Raw genomic sequence first — 25,520 nt, forward strand, 5'->3', positions numbered from 1 at the left:
ATGAATGATTATTAGTGAAAATTTATTTTATACAAAATATTATCAAATGGTCATGTTTGCTCTTGACGAAGCTTTTTGAAGTTGATATTTTGATATATCATTAAAGCTTCAGAAGTTGAGTGTTCTTTTGAAAAAAATAAAATAAAATCATAATCGATTAAGTGTCACTGCTCAATTCTCTTTTAGTGACCTTCTAACCCACTTTAGTTGGTAGCAAAAGACGGACTCTCTGAAAGCACTTCACAGTGCAAGAAGAAAAGATCCCAAAGAAGTAATGACTACTGCAAAAAGAGGGACCATAGGAATTAAGAAATTACAAGGTAATTATTTTTTATCCTCTTCCTTATTTTGGCAATTTTCAACTTTCCATTTTTTTTTGCAAATTTAATGTAAAGGTATCACGTCAATATTTCTAAAATATTAAGTTCATGAATAGAGTAAAATAGCTAAGTAGATAGTAATACATAAATTTGCAAAAAGAAAAAAAAGAGAATTTACAAAAAGATGAAAAAAAAACCAAAATCAACACCGTATGCACAAACCTCTTCGATAGTAATAGCTAAATCACAATTTATATATGAATAACATGTAACATCAGTATAACTGCCACGTGATATCTACAAAATTACCACGTAAAATTCTAAAAATATTTTTCATCCCTGAAAAAATTTCAATATTTAGTTTGAATCTCAATATATCAAAGTATTCTATCTTATTTTAAAAATTTGTAAATCTCTAATCTCTTCATCCACTTCCAGCCTCATGTCACTAACATCACGTTCAAGGCTGTTTCATTCTTAAATAATGGAAACCGTCGTAGAGAGAAATGTTAGAAGCCAATTATGATGATCTCTTCGTTGGGAAAAATTTTCCATCTTAGCTCAAAGATGGGACGATCGTTTCCCCAACGATGAAGATATAGTTACATTATAATTGTGATATATATCTTGAATAGAATAATAAAAATAATTAGAAGCATGAATTTCACTTAATAGTAATTTAACTAGAATACTTATCAATTGAGACCCAAAAAAATAGAAACACTTTTAGCCAAATTGCTAAGCTAAAACAAACACGAACTCTAACACTCGGGGGCCCTATTCCAACTAGTGGCGCCCCAACAAATTACACTACCCCACTCCAAATCAACATATAAGAAAAAGAACCATTATTCTATCCCTTTGAATGTGGCTCATCGTGCACTCCAAATTCAAATTCCCACGTGCACATCCACGTACCCAATGGACACACATGCATTTTCACAGCCTTCACGAATCACAACAACATCAAGAGAACTCAAGTGAAGGCTTTTGACGAAACCAATGAATAATCGTGGCCACTTGCTCAGCCTCATGTTTGTCGTGTATTGTAGGATTTGCAGTTCGGACACTTTTGAGCCACAAAATGGAACTGAACGTGAGAAGTTTTACCACAATCGTTGCACAGGATCCAAACCTGTTGAGAGCAACACCAATCCATTAGGCAATATGATAATTGATGTGACATGCAACAAAAACCATGCATATTGCAGAAAGAGAAGATAAAAGCTTAATCTAGGACAACCACTAATTCCATCAACCACCATATATCAAAGGTAAAAAGAGATATAAGGTGAATTAGATGATTAAGAGAGAAGGAAAGAGGAGAAAGGTTCTGGGTTTGATCCCTTCTGCTAACAAAACTAACATTCTAAGAAACTAACATTTGTCAATACAAAAAAAAACATATATCAAAGGTGTGAGTTTATTGTATAGTTAGCAGGAATAGTAAGCAATAGCAATAATAATCAGAGTTGAGAAAGGAACACTGACCATTTTATTTTGATATTGCTCAGGCATTGGTGTAGCAGCAATCTCTATATCAAATTTCTCCCAAACCTTTGACATGTCACAGACTGATTTCAAGCAGAGAGGGCACGAATACCTAATTTAGAATCAAATTCAGGGATCAGAATAAATTTTCAGGTATAGATGGAGAAGTAAGGGGATGAGGAACTTTGTGATACTCACTGGAAATGTTCTCTCATTTCATTCAGGCAGCTCTTATGGATTGTATGTCCACAAGGCATAACAGTGACATCATTTCTTGATTCAAACAAATACTGCAATCATCAAATTTGGTGTGTTTGAATCAGCCTCCAACAATTCAAAAAGCTGTTAGGGTAATATTTAAATCATAAAAGCTGTAAGAACTCACCTCAAAACAAACCGGGCAATCATGATGCATTGCTCCTTCTACACAAGGGTGACTGTTTTTCAGAAGAGTTGAGTAGCAACAACCTATGCACAAAATCAGGAATGTAATGACCAAAAAGGTAGTACATTTTAAATAATCACATTGCTACTGTACTTATTAAAGTGCATTAGAATGATGTATTAAAAAAAAGAGAGGAATTAAAATAATTACTTACCACACTTGTAGCAATGGAAGAAATTTTCGCTTCCTCCAGTTCTGTATCAAGTGAAAAGACATCATAATCAATCAGTCTGAATTTTATACAAAGCCTAGTCAATCTATAAAGAAAAACTACATGCAAGATCTACTTACTATAAAAGTCATCATTAAGTCCAACACAAAACAGAGAAGGTAAAAGTAGGAATCATAGGAAGAAATATAGCTTTCATTTCCATTTTCACAAAATTCTCAAAAATCAGGGGTACAGCTGCTAGTATAGCTTAGTTATCGTGGCCAAGTGAGAAATATTATTATTGGGTAGCCAAATTAACATTTATTGTAAAAAAAAAAGATTGAGACACAAAATTGAGGGGAAAAAAAAGGAACTCCCTTCAAACATGTCATCGTTCCTGCCTAGAGTGCAGACTGCAGAGATGCTGATATTTCTGATAAAGTAACTAGTCTAGCAATTCATACCTGCAAATTCCACAGCCACTGCAATGGTACTGCTGCTTAGATATCTGTAGCACATAAAAGAAGTTAATAGCACAATAATACCAATTGAAAATCTTCATAGTTCTCTTGCAATCATTGCATTCCATCATTAATCTCATGGTACAGTTAGAAATTAGTGAGAATTTTCACTCATTTATTATGCTAACCTCAGATAATTATACCAACAATTAACTGAAAAGAAAAAAGATCGTTTGTTCCAGAACTATTTACTTACATCATCATCAAAAAGCTTGCATGTTCCACAGAAGTACTTGCCCATACAAACACCACAATTTATACAGTTTTGCTGAACCTGGAAGCAGTTAAAATCAGGACAAGAAACTTTAGCTTCAAACATTCAATGCAGATTGCAAATCATGAACTTTCAGCTGGCCTAATGGATGTTTTGTTGAATAAAATAAGAGAAGTATTTTCAAGTAGTCTTTTGTCTAGTGCTTCATCAATATCTTTAGATGAAACTCACAAAAATACTGTTTCCACAAAACATCTGGCAGAACCTTCAGAAAGTAATAAACTTTATATTTCCCTTATCAAATGCACCATTTTGTTTCCTTTATGCCTGTGAATGCACATATGCATTCACATGCAATGTGATTCTCTTTTTATTTGACAATATTAAAGATTTGTCTACAAAAGCATAGAGATCAAGATCCTCCTTTATAATTTATATACCACTATACAAAGCACACAGAAAGACATTAACGAAACTCTAAACTCACCTCTTGTTCAGTCCCACAAAGTGAACAAATCACCTGAGTATGTCAAAATTATTTCATTAGCATTAACGAATTCCTTGACCATGAAATAACAAAGCAAAAATATATATAAAAAGTGTGGATATTCCAATTGGAAATGTCCAAATAAATAAACATACCTGTTTGACTTGGTGTCGTGGAATATCATGTCTATGCTTCTGATCAATGTTGATATCATTCTGTAGAAAAAAACATATTAATAAAAAGTAAGTTCCCCAATAAAAGTAATGCAACAAGTGTACAATACAACACAACAATTAAACATAATAAGACATTAAGACCATTCCTGGTACATTATGAGTCATAACTCATATGAGTCTGGCTTGCCTAGAGCACGTGGAGACCCCATTTAAAAAGCAATTAGTCATTACATCACAACAGCGGAGAGTTGAAAAAAATGATACTTGCTTTTCCTAATTCAGACCACTCACAAACAACTGCTACTCAAATTAGTTCAATAAGGATATACACAACCTTGCCTCCTTTTGAATGGAGGACACCATAAATAAAGAGCCAAAATAAATGGAAGCCACTGAATACAAAATGATATTAGACTACTCTGGATGGGTAGAAATATAAATAATAATATGGAACTATATTATTTATGACAACAACCATAAATTAAATATCCGAATCAAACAACTATCATCAAATACTAGATTTGGGGAATTGACTGACTTTTGCCTCATTATGACAATGGCGGCAATCAAAAATCTCATTGCAACATGGGGCCCTGATACGGCATCTTCTCCGGTAATGCTGACATCTGCAGAGACAGCCTAATTTTAATAAAATAACAGGGAAACACAAAACTTACATAGCAGAAAAGAGTTTATGAACAACAAATTACCCATACTCCATATATCCTCTCTCTTGCAAGTCATTGATATTTTTGTGGTCTGTTGATTGACTCGATTCTTCTCCAGGTAAGCGCTCCACATTTGATTCTGGAGGATACACTTCCTTCTCAGTCATATTCACACTAATGTCATTGCACTCAAACTGCAGAGGCTCAGAGTGCATTACTGCCACTTCTCCCATGGTACTAGCTACTACCCTCAGATAAGATTACCAACTATCTAGAAGCAGGATGTAAGCTTAGGGACCTGCATGTAGGAACACATTAGAAATAATCCTAAAACTTCTAAAGGCATATTTAGTCACCCTATCAAGCCAGGTAAACACCAACGCATCGTTGCTTTCTTCTATACTGCCGCAGACCAATTGAAATCAGCAACAACAAAATCGATTAATGCAGCTCCAATCAGCACTACTCCAAGAGGGGAACACAGCAAAACTAATGTATATACAAGAATTCCACATATTACTACAAGGTAGCACTGGGGGTACTTGACAGCCTCCAGCAGTAAATAGAAACCATTAGCATAGAATGATCACTTGAATCCTTGAAGAACTCTCTGAACCAAATCCAACTATACTGGACTGGAGCCAATCAATAGACACTCCAACCTATGGTGAAACCAATAAATCACTCAATCAAATGCATCCCATATAATATAAATATAGTAGATGTGTTGATTTTATTGCCCATGAAGGGCAAGCCTACCTTAAAATGCAGTTCTGCATTTGACTCCTCCAAGAACTGCAAATTACCAAAAGGAAGTACTTAAAAACTCCACACCATCAGCACTTTGGTAGATTCCTTTGGATCAAATACAACCTTTCACTTCATTAACTAGGTAACTTGACAGTGGACTATGTGTTCACTGCCAAAAAGAATATTAACACTACTCCAGGGGACTAGGTTATCAATATTCAAGAACGAAATCATTATCCATGTTAGGAGTGCAGCTGGATTGCCACTTCTACCAACCAAGACAAAACAAAGGCTGGAAGAAGAAAGATGGAAAGATTGGCACTGATAGTATGTATTGAGTATTCAGGTGACGTCAAACAATTGGAGTGGCATCAAGCCAGCCTTTGCACTGTACATAAACTGGCAAAGAAACAAAAGGATATTTCCTATGAATAATGCAAAAGGGATATCCCACATTAAGCTTTAACAACATCACAAATGATTCCAAAGCATTTGCCCAAAGTAGAGGGTGAACAAAGACAAACAGAGATGGATAAGGCAGAGATATACTGGTTTGGCCATTCTTCCCTTCAATAGAGTAATAGTATCCATGCAGCAGGAGCTTTCTGCAACTGGGTAGTCCCCTTCGGATGCAAATTGCATTTTCCTGCAAGAGACTTCTTCTACGTAGAACCAAAACCGATCAAGTCTCCTAAAATTTTCTCTCAGAGACCTATATAGATCATTCCTATCCATCCAAGTTTCCAACTATCTTATTACTTTAACCGCAAACTACATTCTGCCTTACTCTTGGCTTGGTTTCTTATCACAAGCCACAAAAGGCCTGTGATTCACACAATGCACAACAATCCAATGTTTCAAAAACTGAAGCAGAGATTGAACAGGGGTTTGGATCATAGTTTGAAACTAGTTAAATTGATGATCCAACAGGAGTTGAAATATGATCGAACAGGTTCACAGTTTGTCCAATTAAACACCGATTTTTAAAACTTTGCAGATAATGGACAATTGACAAAGGTTAGTTTACACTTTTCCAACATTCCAACATAATACGAGGATATGGAATGTCATAATCCAAAGTCCACAAAATTAAGAATTGTCATAATCATAATTTCAATAACAAAACCCGAAAATTAGACAAGGACCATTGGAAGGAAGACCTGCACCTTGTGCAGTTCATTTAGAACTCAACCGAACCCTCATGCCACCGTTTGAATTGAGGCTTCATTTCTGACTCAGTTTTTATGATATTACAACCTAGTGAACCTACACAATGCCAATAAAGACCTTGGAATCCCAAGGTTTTCGTAAATTACACTAAACCAAACCAAAACCTTGGAATTCAGGCATTGAATTGTTCGGCTACGTACCACAAAAGCAACGGCTTCTAAACTCGTTAGACAACATTTCAACTCCAGAACACAGAAGTCATAGAAAACAAACAAATCACACAACCAAAAATAAACAATCAAACATGTAGAATTAAAAAATTGCACAGAATTAAAACACCAGAAAACACAAAACGCAGCAGTAACCGAAACGACTATCTTCAAACGGCAAAAAAATTATAAAAAAAAAAGGAACCACAGCTACGTTACCTAAAAGAGAAAACACACACAATTATTGTTATTATTCACAGAATTATCACAGAACGGAAAAAAAAAAAAAGGCAATTTCACAGAACAACAACGAACTTTCGACGCGATCGGCGATTAGGTTTCTTTTTTTTCTGAGCTCCGATTGGAATCTTCTGCAAAACGTTTTCTTGGAGTGAGAGCGGAACGAAACGACGTCGAATTTATAGGGAAATGAATGTTCTGTTGAGTTTGGATTCGAGAGGCTTCGAAATTGACCTTCTCTGCACGAAAACGAAAAATTTACAGTATTTATATATCTTGAAAGGGACTGAGGCTTAATCATCATCCGTTGCCGGTGACAGCTCTCGTTTTCGTCTTTGGTGCCGAAAAATATCTCGCTAACGATATCGATTGACGTGGCGCCACGTGGCGCCCCGAATTCAGTGCAATGTGCAAGTATCTTGACATGTTAGAACAATGGAATTAACTTTCCCACACGAAACGATTATTGTTTAAGAGCATCTTTAGACTTTAGTGGCAATTTTTCACACTCATTTTTATGCCAACTACTAATAGTGATTAAGAAAAAGTGAAGGAAATGTTTACGAAAAAAGTGAAATAGGATCTATAAAAATGTTTTAAGAATTTAAAATAAGATAGAAGATCTTGATGTATATTTAATCCAGTAAAATCATGAAAAGCTGCTCTTCCGCGCTTCTACGTCACTCCTCCGAGCCTTATAGAGACCTTTCCTTCAAAGCTCTCTCTTTGCACCACTCCTCAACGTCAATCAATATTTTTTTGGAAACATTACAATTACAAATCTTGAGACTAAGATCTTCTAACAAAAACTCTTATTAAAAATGCTTCTCAAAATTAAATCTAGCATTAAAGATGTTCTAAGGATAATAATCAATGAGTAATTTTTAGTTGTAACACATGCTGGCTGATTTTGTAGAAGATTCCAAGAATATTTGGATTTGATTTTTGCATAATATATCTTTAAAAAGTAGTGAGGAGTTTTATTTTAAATATGAGTAAACTTTGGATTAAAGATTAATTTCATAATTATCCAAAAGTTAGAGTTTATAAAATATGGGTTACGAGAATGAAGAATCCAAATTATTTAGTAAACCGACACGACAAGAATGTTTTTTATTTTGATAAAATTTATAAAATATAATAAAACGAGGATTGCCGGTCAAAATACGTAAAATTTTAAATACTAGTGTTTACATAAAGAAAATTAAAACATCACTCAAAAATATATGAAGCATGAAATTAAGGGAGGATTTGAACAATTTTTTTTCTTCTTTTCTAGACGAGAATATAATAATTGTTCATGATATAATAATCTAGCTCCTTTTTTATACTAGTATATAATAATTATAATAATACACCTCCTGAAGCTTTATATTGTTCATGATAATAATTTTTTAAAAAATTATGCAACTTAATTTTTATAAAATAAAAAATTAGTCATCTAAAAAACGGATGAATAGGCTTTTAGAAAAATTAAATTAACTTATTTCTTTTTATATTTTCTGCTCTTTTTTCCTTCTTGGTCTTTCATCCGTCTCTCTAAAATTCCTCATTATTCTCTCTCAAATTATCACTTTTATGTTAAAAGGAAATAAATATTAAAAAAATCTTTATTTTTTATTGTAAGTTTTAACTTTAAGATAAGAAAATGGTAAGCGAAAGATCCTCTCCTGCCAGACTCCGCTCCAGCTCTCTCCTGCAGCATCGTTGTGCGTTGGATGAATCTCATGGTTAAAAAAAATGCTTCTTTCTTTAAGTGTGATGGATGAATTTTCTAATCATCTTAAACATACCGTTGATTTTATATGTCGAATTATAATTTTTGTAAATATCCTATATATTTTAAAATTATTATAATGAAAAAATATATATTTTATAAATAATATATTATAAATGAATAAAAATAATAATTACTAAAATATATTTTTTAATTTAAATAAATAAAAATTATTTAGTTAAATAAAAAATAATAAAGAAAACATATAATTAAGACATTATTAATATGAAACGTAATATTAATTATTTAATTGGATTTAATTTTAAATACAATAATAGTGTGAGAGTTACACTAACCTCCCATCATAAATTATTGATTTTTTTAATAATTATTTTAAAATTCATGCCACAATAATTTTAAGTTGTTGATAATTATATCAAAACATTAATTTTTAAATATGTTAGACTAAATTATTTAGAAAATTTCCTTATATTTTAGTTTTTTTTTATTAAAATACGGCTCTCTTTAACACTTTTTGTATATATATGAAAAATAAATAAGAGAGAAAAAAAAAGAGTTAAGAATAAATTATTTAGACAAATAAAATAATATAAATTGAATATGCCTTCTTTTATTTACATAAATTTTAAAAAGGTAAAAATAATAAATTATATTAATTGAATGTTTTATTTAATTAATAATTGTTTATTTATTCAAATTAAATTAATACTTTAGTCGTTATTGTTATTATTTTAGTATTTTTATACATAATGCAATTTTCCTATTGGAATAATTTTAAAATATAAAATATATATTTTTTAACATTTTTAAAATAATTCTTTTATATTTTTAATATGATATTGAAAATCAATGGTTAGTATAAGATATAAAAAAAGTCGATTCAAACAGCACACTAAACAAAACACAAAATAACACCCCGAACATTTACTTTGAAACGAGCTTATGAGAGAGAGAAGTGTATTTCTTTAACCACGAGATTCATCTAACGGACTGTAATGCCGCAAGAGAGAACTGAAGAGGATCCGCATCCAATCTTATCCTACTTGATGAAGTTGTCTTTATCTTCTATGTCAACTTTGACAGGTTTCAATTATAGTTATAGTATTAAACTATTAAATCAAAGTCAATAATTGTCCAAGATACCATAGTTTTCTCAATAAGGCAGCAACACGATAAGATCACGAAGAAAGCAAAGATGGGTGGGGTAGGGTCACTAGAGAACAAGATCTCATCAGAAACAAATCTAGTGTAATTAAAGGAGGGGTATGAATGAGCAACATGAATTTCCAACAAAAGAATTGTCCTCCACTGTGACATAAATTTCATATAAGGAAGTATATATATGTATATATATATATTGAGAGCAATGGAAGAACATATGAAAAGCTGAATTAGATGAGCATAACAATGAGGAAGTTTCGGAAGATGACACTACGACCGAAGGGGAACCGAGTGTGGGGAGAACATAGTGTGTCTATACTCTATATCACGTGAAGAATGGAAGAAAATTGATATATGAACCTTGTTGGAACTTGAAAGGATATGATGTATGTAATTGTAAAGTTGTTGGAGGGAAAGAATTAATGGGTGTTCATTTGTTGAACAAGGCTAGTTAAGGCTTAAGAAGTAATTCCTCTGTTTCTAATTATAATTCTTGAAAAGAATGATACCATATTTGTACCTTTTTTAATAAGAATTTTTTTTAATTTTTAATACATTAATTATTTTTTTATATATCGTTATTAAATTATTTTTATTTTAAACATTAATAAAAAAATAAGTAATTGAATAACGAGAAAATAAAAAGATAATTTTTAAATAATAATATAAATAATTGATAAATTTAATATAATTATCTTTTTTGAGTAACATAAATATTTAAGAAAGTTTTATAATTAAAAAGGGCAATAGTACCCTAACTAAGGAATGAAGCTCGTTATATTAAAAATAACTATTTATTGATCAAGTTTCAAGACTTAAATGATGTCAAGCACATGTTCACCCACGGACATATGAATGATTTGGGGGCCATTACTTGATTGAATAATGTTGGAAACATGGATTCATGTTCTTTTCATATGACTTTTTAAATGGTGGTGTTAGAATATCAGGCTTCAAACATAGAAAAAATATTATAAAAAAATTATATAGCTATTCAATCATAATTTATTATATATATTAAATTTATTAATTTTTAAAATAATTATTTTAAATAATTCAAACAATAATTTGTAAAGAAAGATATAAAAGTGTTGTAAAAAAATTAATCTCTCAAACATATACTACCGTTGTTAGATTGACACAAATGTTCAATTTTTTTAAATAAAAAAATCAAAATTCTTTAGCATCAACTTAAATTGCCACTAGTTTTAAATTGAAATCGATGCTATCAATAACATTCAAAATAGAATTTGTTTGCTGACGCTATCTAATAATGACTGATTGATTAAATCGTTTCAAGATAACTACAACTTTGACATCAATTATCTTGCAAAATTTAACAAAAAAACTTGATAGTTTTTTTAGAACTTATTATTATTATTACTCATTTTATTATGTAATTAATTAAAAAATTAATTTAAATGTATTTTTTAGAGAATTATAAAATAAATAATAATATTTTTTTTTTCATAATCTAGTTTGAATGTCTCGTACATCGGACCAGGTTGATGCACGGATACAAGTACTAGTTTAGATAAAAAGTTCTTAAGATTGACACTCACAATGCCCTAAACAAAATTGACACTCACAAATTTAGCTTAAGTAATTATTTCAGTAGGTGTGATATTAATGTGGTTGGGGGTGCTGATTGTGAAGAACAAAATTTTATGGGCTGCAGGATAATGGTAGAAGGCTTATTCTATCAGCAAATAGCTACAGGGATTGGGGAGGGAATTCAGTTGGGTATATATGTAATTATGTATAGGGTAGGGTAACATGACCTGACTTTCACTTTCTTTTGTAATGTGAAATTATCTATTTTTATCATGAGATGGTAAAAAATACTAATATCTAACCTGGTTATACTTTGGATTAATTTTTACTGATCGCAATATCATTATGAAGTTTTTTTTTTCAAAAATAATGATAAATCTTCATTAGAAACTATAAACACACACTGAAAAATAATTTTTGAAATATTGTGAATTTTTAAAATATTTTAGAATTCATTTTATAAAATTAATAAGTTTTAAATTTTAAAATGAAAATATTTATACAAAAATGAATCCAAAAATATTTTTTAAAAAATTCTAAAAGAAAAATAATTTTTACATTCACATACTCATTTTAATTTTAAAACTGTATGTTTACACATTAAATAACCGACTATTTTCAACTCAAATATTATGTTCATGCATTATATACTCACCAAAAGAATAAAAAATCAGAAGAAAGAAAAGGAAGAAGAAAATACAATAAAAATTTGCAGACAAACAAAAATAGGAAAAAAAGAAACCTTTATGCATACATGATTCCAATTCATAGACGACCCTATTATGAATTTTTCAAGTCTATTATTTCTATTGGTTGATTAGCAACTGAACACACTATAAAACAATATAATACAGATGAAAAAAAAATCACACGATTGTTTTAAATAAAAAAATTTCACTCCATTATACCCAACATAAGAATGAGGAGAAGGAAAAAATTAATATATACCATAGTGTTTCACCCATACACAAAATAATATTCTTCCATAATTTCAACCATACTTCAATAGCTATTCTCTTGATCATTCATTGTTTAATCTCCTGTGTAAAACCAAGAAAAAATTGTTAAGTAATGAACAAAGTTAAATGTTCGCATACACAAAAAAAGATAGATGAAATACCATTATTCCACAATGTGAGTCTTCGATCTCATCCCATGAAATAATATATGAATGTTTGCATGACATGCTTGCAAAGTAAACAGAATATATGAATGTCGAGAGAGTGATACGGATGTGAATGAGAGGTGTGTTGGTAGACAAAAGTGTGGAAGGAAGTTTGAGAAAGGAAATCAGTTTTAAGAATAATAGCTATGACTGTTGTAGAACGTGAGAGTTGAAATTGGAACAATAGTTTTAAAAGTTCTTCAACTTTGTGGTAGTTTTGAAAGTGTGAGAGATATCAGGTTTTTAGTTTGTAGTTACTTTATCTATTTGATATAGATAATTCAAAAAAATAAAAATAAACTGTGGGTTACATGAACAATTACAACGATAATAAGTGGTAATTTTTTTATTAATTTAAGATTAAGAGATAGAAATGGAGACCAAAAATAATGTTCAAATGAGCATTTCCCAGCAAATCTTAGCTTCATTTTCCAGCGGCTCAAGCTTCTGTGTTACAGGTCTCTCTCTTCTTTCATGGCTCGTTGAGTTTTTTTTTTTTTTTCAATTTATTTATTTAACTTTCTTGATCTAGTTTTCGTGGACTATGGTTGATGTTGCTGTGAATGATTATGGGTATTACCTTCACTTTTCGGTTTCTGGTTTTTCGGGTTTTGCTTATTTCGTCTTATCTGCATTGGCTTTTGAGGATTTGTGTAATTTTAAGGATGTAGCATTAGGGTTAATAATCTTGCAATGTTCATTTAAGCACCTCAATTTTTTTAATTTTTGGAATCAAGCGTACTGCTGGGCGCTTTAGTTTATTGCTAATTAGGTAAAATCAGTTTATATTCTCTGAAAAATGCTTATGATTAAAATTGCTCGAATTATGTTTGACAAAAGGTCCAAGACATGATCTGCTCCAACTAACATGTGATGGTTTTGAGTGCTGTTTTGGGAGAAAGAGGTTGAAGGATGCGAACTAAGTTACCCTAACATTTTTTGTCTAACGTGCCTCTGAATGGCCCTAAGCAAGTGTCGGTTTTGGGTGAGATGTAATTGCCCTGAGTGAACTCGCCAATTCACCCCTGAAATTTTGCGACTGAAATTGCAGTTTCACACCAACCCGCTCGAGTTTACCATGCCCACCTTTTGGGTGAGATGTTTTGCCATGGGTGAACTTACCAATTCACCCCTGAAATTTCAAGGGTGAAATTGTGGTTTGATACGAGCCCAATCGAGTTTACCTGAGCCCGCCCGGAGATGAGTTTGCTTGCTAGTTGAACAGATTGATGACTTCAAACTTGTAAAGTCATCTGATTGATTCTACTGAGTTCACTTGCAAGTTTAGCAACCATGTTTGAAACCCATTTTTTTCTCCATTTTGGTGATGCTTTGCTTAATTATGTAGATTAGCTTGTTGCTAGGTAATTTGCTTAATGCTTATTATGGTTGATGCGGAATCAAAGTGCTAATGATGTTATAAAAGTATGAGTTTAACGCTTATGCATTAGTAGTGTAAAATAGTTTTACATTGTTATCCAATTATAAATTACTGTTTGAATTATTTTAAGATAATTATTTTAAAAGTCATGAAACATATTTTAAGATAACCCTTTTTTTCAAAATATATTTCTACATAGTTTGTTTTAAGTGCAATGAAGTCTTTTATTTCTCAGATGGTGATGCTGAATTCATGTTATCTTTGCTCACTGGATGGTTATCGTTGGGAATTCTAGTTCTAAATAGCTTCTGTAGTTAATTTGAATTTAACTGTATTAATTCTCTTTGTAGCAACTAGCACCTGCTGATTGTTTTCCTCTCATGTTACTTTTTTGTTTTCTCTTTTATGACTCTTTTTGATGTTCATTGTCCAATAATCGTTCTAGCTATTATCCTAAATAAGTTTTTAAAACATGAGTTTATGCATTGCCTCTTCAAGAAAGTAATGAATTTAGTATGTGAGTACACTCTTTTAATTCTTAGTTCTTATATCAATATACTTGCTGATTGATATCGGAAATAGCAAACTATTCAGGAATATTACATTTGTTGCTTATCTTACAGTTTTGATGATTATGATGTTTTATCTATTTGTTTATTTTTATGCTGGGGGAAGAGAAGGGATTTAATGTTATAAATTCATTCATAATGTCATATTATATTAAAATCATAAAACGTTAGAAACGAAAAATAATAAAATGAAATGAAATAAATTCTGTTTTAATAAATTCAAAACATAATAATTAATTTCCAAATCCATTTGAATCCCATTTCGTATAATGGGTACAAAACATGTGATTTGATTTCTAAATCATTTCAATTCATTTCATTTATGTGTTTTCTAAATCAAATCATTTAGCATTTTAATGTTTCCAAATATGTCCTAATGGTTGTAGTTATGGAGGAGCAATTCATACTTAGAGTTCCACCCAATATGGCGGAGCGGATATAGAGTCTTCTGTATGAAAACAATGCTTCTTCATCAGAAGACAAGTCACTAGATTTGTCATTTAGTGAGGATGGAAGAAGTGGTACATTTATGATTGGGAATGAACACTTCCCAGCTTCTCTATTGGATCTTCCTTGCGTTGTTGAATCCTATAATAAGACTTATGATGATAACTCTTTGACTAAGACTGCCGATATTGGACAGGTCAGATTCAAATAATTCATTCATTCTTAATCATACTCTTTGATTCATATAACTATCTAACTGCTTACTGCATCCAACTAACAGATGATTATGGTGAGGGAATCCGGTGATGCTGCACCAGATGTTATTGAGTACAGACATGGCCTCACTCCACCCATGAGAGATGCTCGCAAGCGTAGATTTCGCAGAGAGCCTGATCTTAATGTATACTTTTCATTCACATAACATAGACATTAACTTGCCTCTCCGCCTATATATACATGCTCTCGTAAATAACTTTTTTTTTATTCTTTTTCCCAATTTTCAGCCTGAGCTTGTCTCCCCGTGTTGAGAAAGATCTTCTCAAAATCATGGCTGGAGGAACAGCGGACAATCTTGATATCCTTACATCTTTGCTTGTGTCAAATAGCAATTTAGCAAAATTTTCAATCCTTAAATACAAATCTATGACTCTCTTTGAACTGTTCTCTTTAAAATAAGTAGTTATTGTGATCATTGCTGTTGCTTATTTCTTTCCCTTTTACTTATTCCTTTCCTCACTTATAGACATATGGGGTCATGGGATAAACTAGAGTCTCTATTTGGATCAGTGAAAATAGATCAACTTTGGTTATTTCCTTGACTGAGATTCTCATGTGGAAGCAGCTGAGCAAGAGGAAGGGGATGAGAATGCCCGCGGTGCCAATAAAAAACCTGCACCTAAGCCTGCACCAAAACATGATGCTCCAGAGAATCTTACTAATGCAGGGGAACTTGACAGGAGTGATTCTAAGGAATCTGATGACTCAGTCAGACCAAATGAATATTTATATCACAATGATGAAATGAAAATCTGTATAGTGTACATTTTGCAGTTAAATTTGAATTCCATCCACTCTTAAAATCTCACCTACAGTAGATTTTCCATTGTAGGTGATATGTATGCACTGTTCTGTATATTTTACAAATTATGCATTTTCTTGCTATCTTTTACAAATCGTGCATTTTCTTGCCTAATGTTTTGTAGTATACCTTTTTGATAGTTAACCTTCGAGGTCCTAATTTCCTCCGGATATATGAGTAAGGGCAAGCATGTGTTCAACTAAAGACATTTTGTTTGTTTTCCTTATCTAGGGCAGCATGAAGGATATGAAATTGGATACTTTATAGGTTTCTTAATATTGACTCTTTATGGAGGTTGTTTAGAGACCCACGGTTAATCCTTACTTTATATCCAATGGTTACTAATAATTAAAGTAGGATAAATAATCATTTTTGTTTCTAAATATGTAATTCGCTGACAAATACATTCCTGAAAGATGAAAATATAAAATTGAATTCTCGAAAATATAAAAAGTGTAACAAAATATATTCGACGTTAACTTTTGTTTGTCACCGTTAATAAAATATGACACAGAGGGATGAATTTGTTACTGAAATAATCGTCAACGTGAACATACTGACTAAATTGGATGAAAATGTCATTAAGATATATTTTTGGACGTAAATGTTATAATTTTTTGTTGGACGAAAAATGTCAATATTTTTTATTGGAGGAAAATGTCAATAATTTGTTTTTGACCTAAATGTCAATACATTTCATTGGATCAAAATATCAATAAGTTATCATTATTGAACGAAAATGTAAGTAAATTTTTATTAGACCTAAATATCAGCATGTTTCTATTGGACTAATTTGTTAGATTCAAAATTTCGTTTTATTTAAATGTAAAATATAATTTTAGGATAAAATTTCGCCATTTGTTATCATTACAATAATCACTTAAAAAAATATATTAACAAACATAGTTTAAAACAAACATAATAATAATAATAATAATATTGATTATCAACCATAATTTATCTCTCACAATAAAAATTATTCAAAATAAACATTGTACCAATTTACCAAAATAAACATTATACCAATTTACCAAAATAAACATATTACCAGTGTACCAATCATTACAAATCTTTTCAAATTATAATAATTAGTCACAATCTACTACAAATAAAAGATAAATATATCTCATTTCACTTCTCGAATCTTGACTATGTTATTAATGGCGACGAACGAAAGTTAATGTTCGACACTTTTTACACTTTCAGGGATTAAATTTTGTATTTTTATCTTTTGATTATGCATTTGTCAGTGGAGTGCAAAGACAAAAAGTTTAAGAAAATATTATATGACAAACATGTCTCTATGTTGATAATTAAAGATGATCACGTTGACGATCATTACCGTAACAAATTCATTCCTTTGTTGCCACATAGACTATTTTACTAACGGTGACGGACGAAAATTTAACAGTCGAATATATTTATCGTACTTTTTACACTTTCAAAAACTAAATTTTATATTTTTATCTTTAAGAGACACATTTAGGCATTTGTAAGCAAGTGTTCAACTAAAATCATTCTGATTGTTTAACTTATCTAGGGCAGGATGAAGGATAAAATAAATATTTAAATAATTAGTTGAGTGGTTGATATGTGGCGGTAGATAATCCTCAAACTAGTTTTGATAGCCTGTTTTTGATTGATCCAGATCTTAATTGAGAATGTGTGTGGTAATAAAATATGCAGTTACGTTACATGCAAGTTTGGAATGAATTTTGTAACGTGGATCATTGTTCTCTCTCCACATTCATCTAAAGTAAAAACACGTCATTAACGTGAATTTGGAATGGATGCGGCTTTATAACGTTCCAAACACGAAGTTGTAAAATATGCGTGTATGTGGAGAAAGTCATTTAGAAATGACATTACTCACTACTCATAAATTGACTACATTTGTATGTGAACAACAATGACAATGGTTTCTCGTAGGTCCAATCTCTCGTTTGTCTTCTCCAGCTAAAGCACTAAATTTCTTCAACTACCTACCTAGAGAATATAAGCTACAATGACCCCATATAGACCATACAAGATGGCACAGAGATCTAAGCAAAAATTATGGACCAAAAAAACAATTGATGAAATTGCAATGTAAAACCATGTGACCTTCTGGTCATGACAACAACAGAGAGAAAAATACACTAATAAACGATATCAAATACTGAAGTGTGGACACTTGCAGGTTCAAACCAGCTCCAACTGGACTTACAGGTCCAAGTCCAAGTGCTGTAGAAGATGAACTTCTTCCACCATTTCTTGTGTTAGCACTGTTCTCAAAATAGTCAATAACCGTATCAGATATGAAAATCATAACAAATATTACCTCCATTAATATATATATATATATATAAGAAGACCCTTTTGACTCTATTGTCTAGATATTATTCTAAAAGTATGATGCATTAATTATTTTTATTCTATAATACTTTTAATTAATTACAGTGTTTTATTTTCCAATATTAATTATTTCTTGATGAGAAACAATTAAGTAGAGAGAAAAATAAAGGATAATTTTAAAATAATAATATAAATAATTAATAAATTTAATGTAATTAATTAAATTAATTATTTTTTATGAATTAGTCGAAACAATTTTATATATAGGGACCGGAGTAGTACTAGTAAGTCTATTCATAATTGGTCTAAACAGAGTCATTTCTCACCTTCCAGCGTATATACAAGATCCATAACCTGCAATGCAGCAAAATTTCCATCATTAAATTTCATAACTCTTCTAGAATTCCTCAACAGAGGTCAGAGGGCATGATAATACTTTCAAGTAAACATTTAACATGAAAGAATGAAATAGAAACTAGCAATATCATGACCCTTTCGTCCTCTTGCTAGATAAATTTTTGAAGGAGTCGATTACTATTTTTTACCCCTGTTGGTCAAAATATGTGAAAAGTGAAATTTCTTTCTCCTTAAGCTATTTTTCTCTCTCAAAAAGACTTTCCTCCCTCTACTCTTATATTTTTTTTAGGAGTCCCTCTACTCTTCTACTTGTTCCTTGTTTTATTGGTTAATAATTCGTTTGTAATATTTTTCACGGAATGTCTTAACTCTTAAGTCATTGATACTAAATAGGATAGTAGCAAGGTTTTAAAAAATGGTCTGCAACTGTGATTTGGCCGCAAGATCAAGGTTTCTTGAGTGACGGTGACTCTAATGTGACCCGAATTGTGGCCACATCGACCATCTTTATCCACAATTTTTTGTAATATCAAGAAACACAATGAAGCCACAACCATGGCGACAATTTAAAACCTTGGTAGCAGATTATGGGATCCAAGCTTGTCAATGTCAGGTTGCAATAAGAAAACAATTCTAGGAGCACATGGTTATACTTTATATACAAGGTTTTAAATCACAGTCGAAAACTGCAATTGTGGCAATTGTAGCTGTATTTGTCTATACAATTTTGTGCAATCTCAAATTGCAATTTAAAACCTTGGTTACATATATTTGACAGTGCAGAGAAACAACTTAAAGTGAGACATAAGTAATATGCCAGAAGATTGGAAATAAAAGAAAAACCAAGAAGGCACATGGACTTACTAGGATCCTCAGTAGTTGTTGTAGCTGTACCATCAAAGTCACATGTTCCACCAGCATTATGCATCTTTTGATAATAATCATTATAAGCATAAGAGGCATGGTTCTTCACATTATTGGGGGAATAGCAAGGTCTCCCTGGTTGAATAGCTATACAGTTAGCTTGGCCTTGTCCACAAGCCCAGCTCAATCCAGCTTGCAATTTATCAGTGTCTGCATCATCTTTAGCCACACAAAATGATCCTTGAGAATTTGCATTACTCATGTTGGAAGCACTAAAACTCAAGGAATAAACACTACTTCCATTAGCATAAAAAACACCCCAATTCCTTTCTGATATAGGACCTTTCCTCTTATCTTCATTGAATAATTCATATAGGTAGGTATTGATGGCTATCTTTGGCTGACTAGGGGGACCTGAACCATTTATTACTCTCTTAATCAAATTATTATTGTAGGTCTCAGAATTCTTTGTAGTAGCATCTGGTTCATTTGCTCCACCAAAACTTGGCCAACCAGTTTCTGTGACAACAATAGGTATATTATTGAAATTGAAGGCTTCTATGGCATAATAGGTAGCATCCACCATAGCCTCAAACATGCTGTTGTAGTGGAATAGTGTGTTTGGGTCAACAATTTGCTTCACTGGAGAAAGGGGTCTGAATAGAGCATATTCAATTGGGAAAATTCCATCTCCTTTGGTGTATCCATAATAAGGGTAAGCATTTAACATGTAAGAGGAATTTGTGTTCTTCAAAAACTGAAGGAGTTGGTAGATTGTGGAGTTCCATGAGGAGTTAAAGGTGGCTGTGGAAGGAGGAAAAGGCCTAGAGATTACATCCATGGACTGCGGCGTTGAAACCTTAACACGGAAGTTAAGGTTTGAAGCAACAAGTGCTGTGTGAAGATGGTTCATGGCAGGAACAAGAACAGGTGCAACATTTGGGACTGAGGTGAGAACCTCACTGCCAACTGATATTGCTGTGATATTAGTGGATGGCATGTATGCTGCCACATTCTTACTGATCCATGCTGCAGCAACTGATGCAGATTCTCCAATGCCTAGTATCTCTTCATCTGTGACACCAACAATCACTTCAATGCCAGTGTTTGAAAGGGCTTGTAGCATGTGCCCATTGGCATTATAGAGACGCACGTGTGTAATTTGATGTGATTTCAGAATAGCAACAACGTTTGAAGCTGATGGAAGATCAGTAACATCAGTGCCAATGTTTACCCCCACAAATGCACCTACATTAAAAAATTTGATGCTTCATCAACTGAAAATATATGATACACACTCAAGTATCTCTTCCTTGTATTTGCATCTACTTATTCCTTCTCCTTATTCATTCGTGAAACAACTAAGCAGAGAAAAGTACCATGCATCATGTTATTAACATTTATGTCAGAAAACCAAAGGTTTCAACTTAAAATCTTTGATTCTAACTATCAAGTAGGTTTGAAAAAATGGTCCACCACGACGATTTTGGCCACAACGTAAACGTTTTCGGGGCTTCCATGACCACATTGTGGCTATATTTGTCTGCAATTTCCCGCAATATCAAGAATTGACAAAACCGCAATTGTGACCGCAATGTAAAACTTCAACTGAATCAGGAAGTTTAATAGATGAACAAGCAAACCATAACATAAAAAAAGTGAAATTTTGATTTACCTGCGGCATTGCTCACTGTGGCAACAATGAGGAACAAAACACTCCCGAGCCACCTTTTAAGCTTCATCCTTTCCAGTATTGCTGCCAGGCAAAGCCTTAACTATGAAAGCTTCATCATTAAAAGAAATCACATCTTTAAACACTAAAATTGGCAACTAACAAGTATCTAACATTATGAGATCACAGATATCCAAGTATATAACACTAAAATGCACTTGTTTGCAATTGTATTATAAGTGCAGTTCATTAATGGAAAAGCTTTACCATTTACCAAATGCATTTTTGTTTATTCAATTAGAAACCAAAACATGAATATTAATTTATATGCTAAATAGTAAGAGTATCTCCAATGAAGATTTCTTGAAGGATTTCTTAAGTAAAAAAATTATTTCTTACCATTTCTTTTTCATTGGAGTAAATTTACGTGACACGGAAAATTTCTTAAAAAAATATTTGTGTTATATAAGAAATTATTTCTTAACAATAAAAAATAATATTTATTTGACATATAATAATACTATAATTAAATCATAATGAAATAAAAATAAAAAAATTTAAAATGTGAGTTTTTTAAAATTTTTTAGAATTTCTTATCATTGGAATAAAATTGTGTATAGATTTTTTACAATGATATGATATTCTCGGAATAAATAAAAAATATCTGAAAATCACAAAAATAACTTGAAAAGCCTATTTAAAAAATTCTCATTAAAGATACTCTAAATACCTCATCTAGCTTGCCAAAAAGTGAATGTGATTATGGAAGGGAGTGAGTGAGTGAGTGTCAATGGCTGCTTCACTTGATCACAGTTTTTGAGTTGAGTTTGGTTTGAGTTGTGGAATGTTCCTTTCCTCTCAACACTATGTTTGAGAATTGAGACTTTTATTTTATGCCATGCCTGCCTTTACCATTGATTTTCCTTCCAACCCCAAAAGTTATTCATTTCCTATTTTTTCTTTCTTCTGCAATCATAGTCATAAATCAGTCACAAGTCACTGCTCATACCAAAACAAAAAAGAGCCGAAAGGTCAAATGACGCGTTAGTGCGTTACCATATTATTATTACCACTGTGTACTCTCGTTTCTGCCTTCTCGTGCTTCCTACAAGCTAAGCTATACAGTTCAGTTGATCACTTGATTGAGTAGAATTTGGAAAGCTAAACTATTACTAGGATTTCTTAAAATTGATATTTTTTAAATATTAGTTAAGAGATTAAAAATATTTAATGTTAAATTAAATTAAAAAAAATCAGGCTTTTAACCTAATAAATATTTATTTTTATTTAATATTTCTATTTTAAATTAACACACTTATCAATCTTCACACAAACATCGAAAGATTAAATTTTCATATATAAATCTCGTGACGACAATTAGCGTTGAAAGAGTTATGTTTTTTCAACCCATCTGGAAGAGCTAATATATGATTTATTTATCCTTATTTTGTGGCATAAAAACTTGTGTATTTATTTGAGAGAGCTTATGAAAATTGGCTATGATGTATCTATTAGTTATTTTTAACTTATTTTAATGAACTCTGCAAGATAACTTATAAAAATAACTATAAAAAACAGTTTAATCTTATTTCTCATTCAATTATAAAAATAATTCACACATATTTTTACATAAATACTTATTCAATAAAAATGTAATTAAGTTATTTATTCAAAGGAGCCTCACGAATTCGCCCCACCTTAACTCAAATTAGTTAGGAACTTAGAAGCCCAGTGTCTTATTATTTGAGTAAATAACGTGTGCATAATACACTAATGGTACAAAGAATTATTATACAGTATAAAATAAAAAGGAAAAAAAAAAAACTCTTCTCAGTAGAGTTAATGTATGCGGCATATATAGTAGTAGTAAAAAGAAATTAAACTCTTGTAATAAAAAAAAGAAGAAGAAATTAAACTCTTATTATTATACAGTGAATTGATTAAACTTTCTATTCAACTTTTAAAAAAATGTTATTTTTACACAAACTTCATATAATATATTTTCCAAAATCAATTTTTTTTCTTTTTACCACGTTATTTGTCGAATTTCACATTTTTTTTCCCATTCTCCTTTTCTTTTCTAATCATAAAAACAATTAGGGAGAAGTTACAATGACTAAAAACTATCCCAAAATGACTTTGGTGTCTCTGACATGTTCTTTGGAACCAAGAGCGAGAAAACGAGATTATAGTCAATCCAAATTCAAAAACCCGACAGGACAAAGAAAATTTGGGGCCATTTCGAGAATCGAGGAGCGCAGCTCCATATCGAGCGTGGAAAAATGACCCCTCCTTCGTTCCCCCTCACTGTTCCCTATCATAGAATCAAATGTCAAAAAGTGTTTTTAGTTCTTCTTCCCCTTTTAACAGTGGTTTTACTAATAAGCGATATCGCGCGATACCTGCTACTAAATTCGGTGATGCCTCCCTCAAATTTCAAATTAATTATAGGATAAATATTAAATTTCATCATTGAATTTGTTGGGCCTGATAATTAAATTTCTGAAAGATAAAAAATTAAATTTTATCTTTGAATTTATAAAAAATATGATAAATTTGTTGTGCCGTCGATTTTTTTATATGATATTGCTGAACTTATTTGTCATAGAAATAGTACTTATGTGTGTGTGATGGTGATTCAACGAGACTAAGTTATCATTAAGTAAGTTTTGATTTTTCCTTTTTTTATTTTCTCTTTTTCTTCCTTTGCTCTTTAAATCAACACCTCCTTTAGTGGAGCCCACACAACCCAAAATTAACAAGAAAAAGAAGCAAAGAAAACAATAAGTAAGGTTTACGTGGTTTGATGAATGTGACTTATATCCATGAGAAAGAGTAATTTGACTCCCAATTAGGGGTGGGTAAATCTGCATAAGCCTACATTAATAGTGGATTGGGTCAATTTATTATACACTCTTACACAGACTTAATAAATTGATTCATCCTCATCCTGTAAATTTTGTGGGCCAAACAGGTTGATCCACAAGCCTAATATAGATGTTTTTTTATCAGAGTAGCTCAAAAGAAAAGTATAAGTGTTTCTGCTGGATTTCAATTTTTAAAAATTTTCTAGCAAAGAGAAAAGTGAAAATTGTTAATGATCAATAGTTGATAAACAAGCACTAATGGTGGAATGACTACATAGAGGGATGTCTTGAATGCTCTATGTAACTATAAAATATACCATTAAGTTTAAGAGGAAGCTTTATTGCCTAAATACAAAGACTTGTAATGTTATATATCTTATACAGCAAAAAGTTAACAAATGAAAAATAAGTTCAATGTTAAACATATGAGAGTGTAGAATGTGTAGAAAATATAGGATCGAAAGTTATGATACCCTATCGACTCCCCTATCCCTACTAAAATCATAAAAGAAAGATATGATACATAAGATATAAAATGAATATATATATATATATATATATATATATACACATAAGAAATTATATGTAGCTTATATTCTTCGTGTATGTTTCAAAGAAATGAGGTATAAGGCTACTTTGAGCAAGTGTTAGATAAACAATTGAGGAGAAAAATAAGAACACAAAAGAAACAACCAAATTCTAGAGAGAGAGAAGGACCCTACTAAAATCATAAAAAAAAGATATGATACATAAGATATAAAATGAAATATATATATATATATATATATATATATATATATATATATATATACACACATACACACACACACATCAAAAACTATATGTAGCTTATATTCTTTGTGTATGCTTCAAAGAAATGAGGTATAAGGCTTCTTTGAGCAAGTGTTAGATAAACAATATGGCAGAAAAATAAGAACACAAAAGAAACAACCAAATTATAGAGAGAGAGAAGGACCTTGCGTGGTGGTCCAGTGGTGGCGTGGGGGCGTGCAATGCGGAGGGACGTGTGCCATGAGGAGAAGAAACATTGATTTGCGGTCGTGAGGACTGAGGAGAAGAAATTGTGTTGTTGTGCCTTGTGTATTTAGGAATTAGGTTTAGGAATTTAGGATTAATTGGTTGGTGACCCGTGGACCACGCAGTCCAAACCCGCACAACCCGCGAATTATGCGGGGCAAGCCCAAAATCCAACATAACCATGGACTCTTAAAAAAGATTTGTCTATGGCACATGCAGACCGCGAGTGCCATGGGTCAGTCCATGGATCTGAGCTCGTTTACCCACTCCTACTATGAATCAAGCAGGGTCATGTTTAGAATTTACGAGGCCTAAGGAAATTTTTTGAAAGATGCTCTATCTAATATTAAAATCAATTTTTATACTAATCTTTTAGTTTTTTTAGTTGTAAAATCACTTATCAATGTTTTATAGTCAAATAATTCTAGTATTTCATTCTCAATAGATAAGATG

The 25,520-nt window shown here is 31.5% G+C and overlaps 2 protein-coding genes and 1 pseudogene across 6 annotated transcripts; 1 reads left to right on the forward strand and 2 right to left on the reverse strand.

Annotated features, from left to right (window-relative positions):
* Positions 1–998: 998 nt before the first annotated feature.
* LOC100803569 (probable E3 ubiquitin-protein ligase RZFP34) lies at positions 999–7,627 on the reverse strand. Of its 3 annotated transcripts, XM_006601048.4 has the most exons (13): positions 5,773–7,399; positions 5,233–5,622; positions 4,516–5,135; positions 4,344–4,431; positions 3,785–3,844; positions 3,630–3,662; positions 3,125–3,202; positions 2,872–2,915; positions 2,411–2,451; positions 2,197–2,279; positions 2,010–2,101; positions 1,812–1,923; positions 999–1,455 (listed from the first exon to the last, which is right to left on the reverse strand). In XM_006601048.4, the coding sequence occupies exons 3-13, from the start codon at positions 4,704–4,706 to the stop codon at positions 1,351–1,353; spliced, it is 927 nt and encodes a 308-aa protein (XP_006601111.1). In that variant the 5' UTR covers positions 4,707–5,135; positions 5,233–5,622; positions 5,773–7,399; the 3' UTR covers positions 999–1,350. The 3 variants fall into 3 exon arrangements, with proteins under 3 accessions (XP_006601111.1, XP_040866891.1, XP_006601112.1); XM_041010957.1 differs by having other exon boundaries at positions 5,233–7,627; XM_006601049.4 differs by lacking the exon at positions 5,233–5,622 and having other exon boundaries at positions 4,516–4,771; positions 6,918–7,104.
* Positions 7,628–14,798: 7,171 nt separating this feature from the next.
* Positions 14,799–16,025, forward strand: LOC100778594 (transcription initiation factor TFIID subunit 7-like; annotated as a pseudogene).
* A 1,750-nt stretch (positions 16,026–17,775) lies between these two features.
* Positions 17,776–22,100, reverse strand: LOC100779131 (glucan endo-1,3-beta-glucosidase 4). 3 transcript variants are annotated; one of them, XM_041010959.1, is made up of 5 exons: positions 21,893–22,100; positions 21,166–21,246; positions 19,491–20,738; positions 18,596–18,623; positions 17,776–18,199 (listed from the first exon to the last, which is right to left on the reverse strand). In XM_041010959.1, the coding sequence occupies exons 2-5, from the start codon at positions 21,230–21,232 to the stop codon at positions 18,046–18,048; spliced, it is 1,497 nt and encodes a 498-aa protein (XP_040866893.1). In that variant the 5' UTR covers positions 21,233–21,246; positions 21,893–22,100; the 3' UTR covers positions 17,776–18,045. The 3 variants fall into 3 exon arrangements, with proteins under 3 accessions (XP_040866893.1, XP_006601114.1, XP_040866892.1); XM_006601051.4 differs by having other exon boundaries at positions 21,166–21,274; XM_041010958.1 differs by lacking the exon at positions 21,893–22,100 and having other exon boundaries at positions 21,166–21,472.
* Positions 22,101–25,520: the final 3,420 nt, after the last annotated feature.

This window comes from Glycine max, chromosome 17 (genome assembly GCF_000004515.6).
Source record: "Glycine max cultivar Williams 82 chromosome 17, Glycine_max_v4.0, whole genome shotgun sequence".
Classification (NCBI taxonomy): Eukaryota; Viridiplantae; Streptophyta; class Magnoliopsida; order Fabales; family Fabaceae; genus Glycine; species Glycine max.

Coding starts and splice junctions, on each gene's coding strand:
- LOC100803569 (XM_041010957.1), bottom strand. CDS start 4,706: ATGGGAGAAGTGGCAGTAATGCACTCTGAGCCTCTGCAGTTTGAGTGC. Junction 4,432..4,515: donor AGAGGATATATGGAGTATGG/GTAATTTGTTGT, acceptor CTGTCTCTGCAG/ATGTCAGCATTACCGGAGAA. Junction 2,452..2,871: donor AGTGGCTGTGGAATTTGCAG/GTATGAATTGCT, acceptor CACTTGATACAG/AACTGGAGGAAGCGAAAATT.
- LOC100779131 (XM_041010959.1), bottom strand. CDS start 21,232: ATGAAGCTTAAAAGGTGGCTCGGGAGTGTTTTGTTCCTCATTGTTGCC. Junction 18,624..19,490: donor AACAACTACTGAGGATCCTA/GTAAGTCCATGT, acceptor GCTGCATTGCAG/GTTATGGATCTTGTATATAC. Junction 18,200..18,595: donor TCTTGTATATACGCTGGAAG/GTGAGAAATGAC, acceptor TTTTGAGAACAG/TGCTAACACAAGAAATGGTG.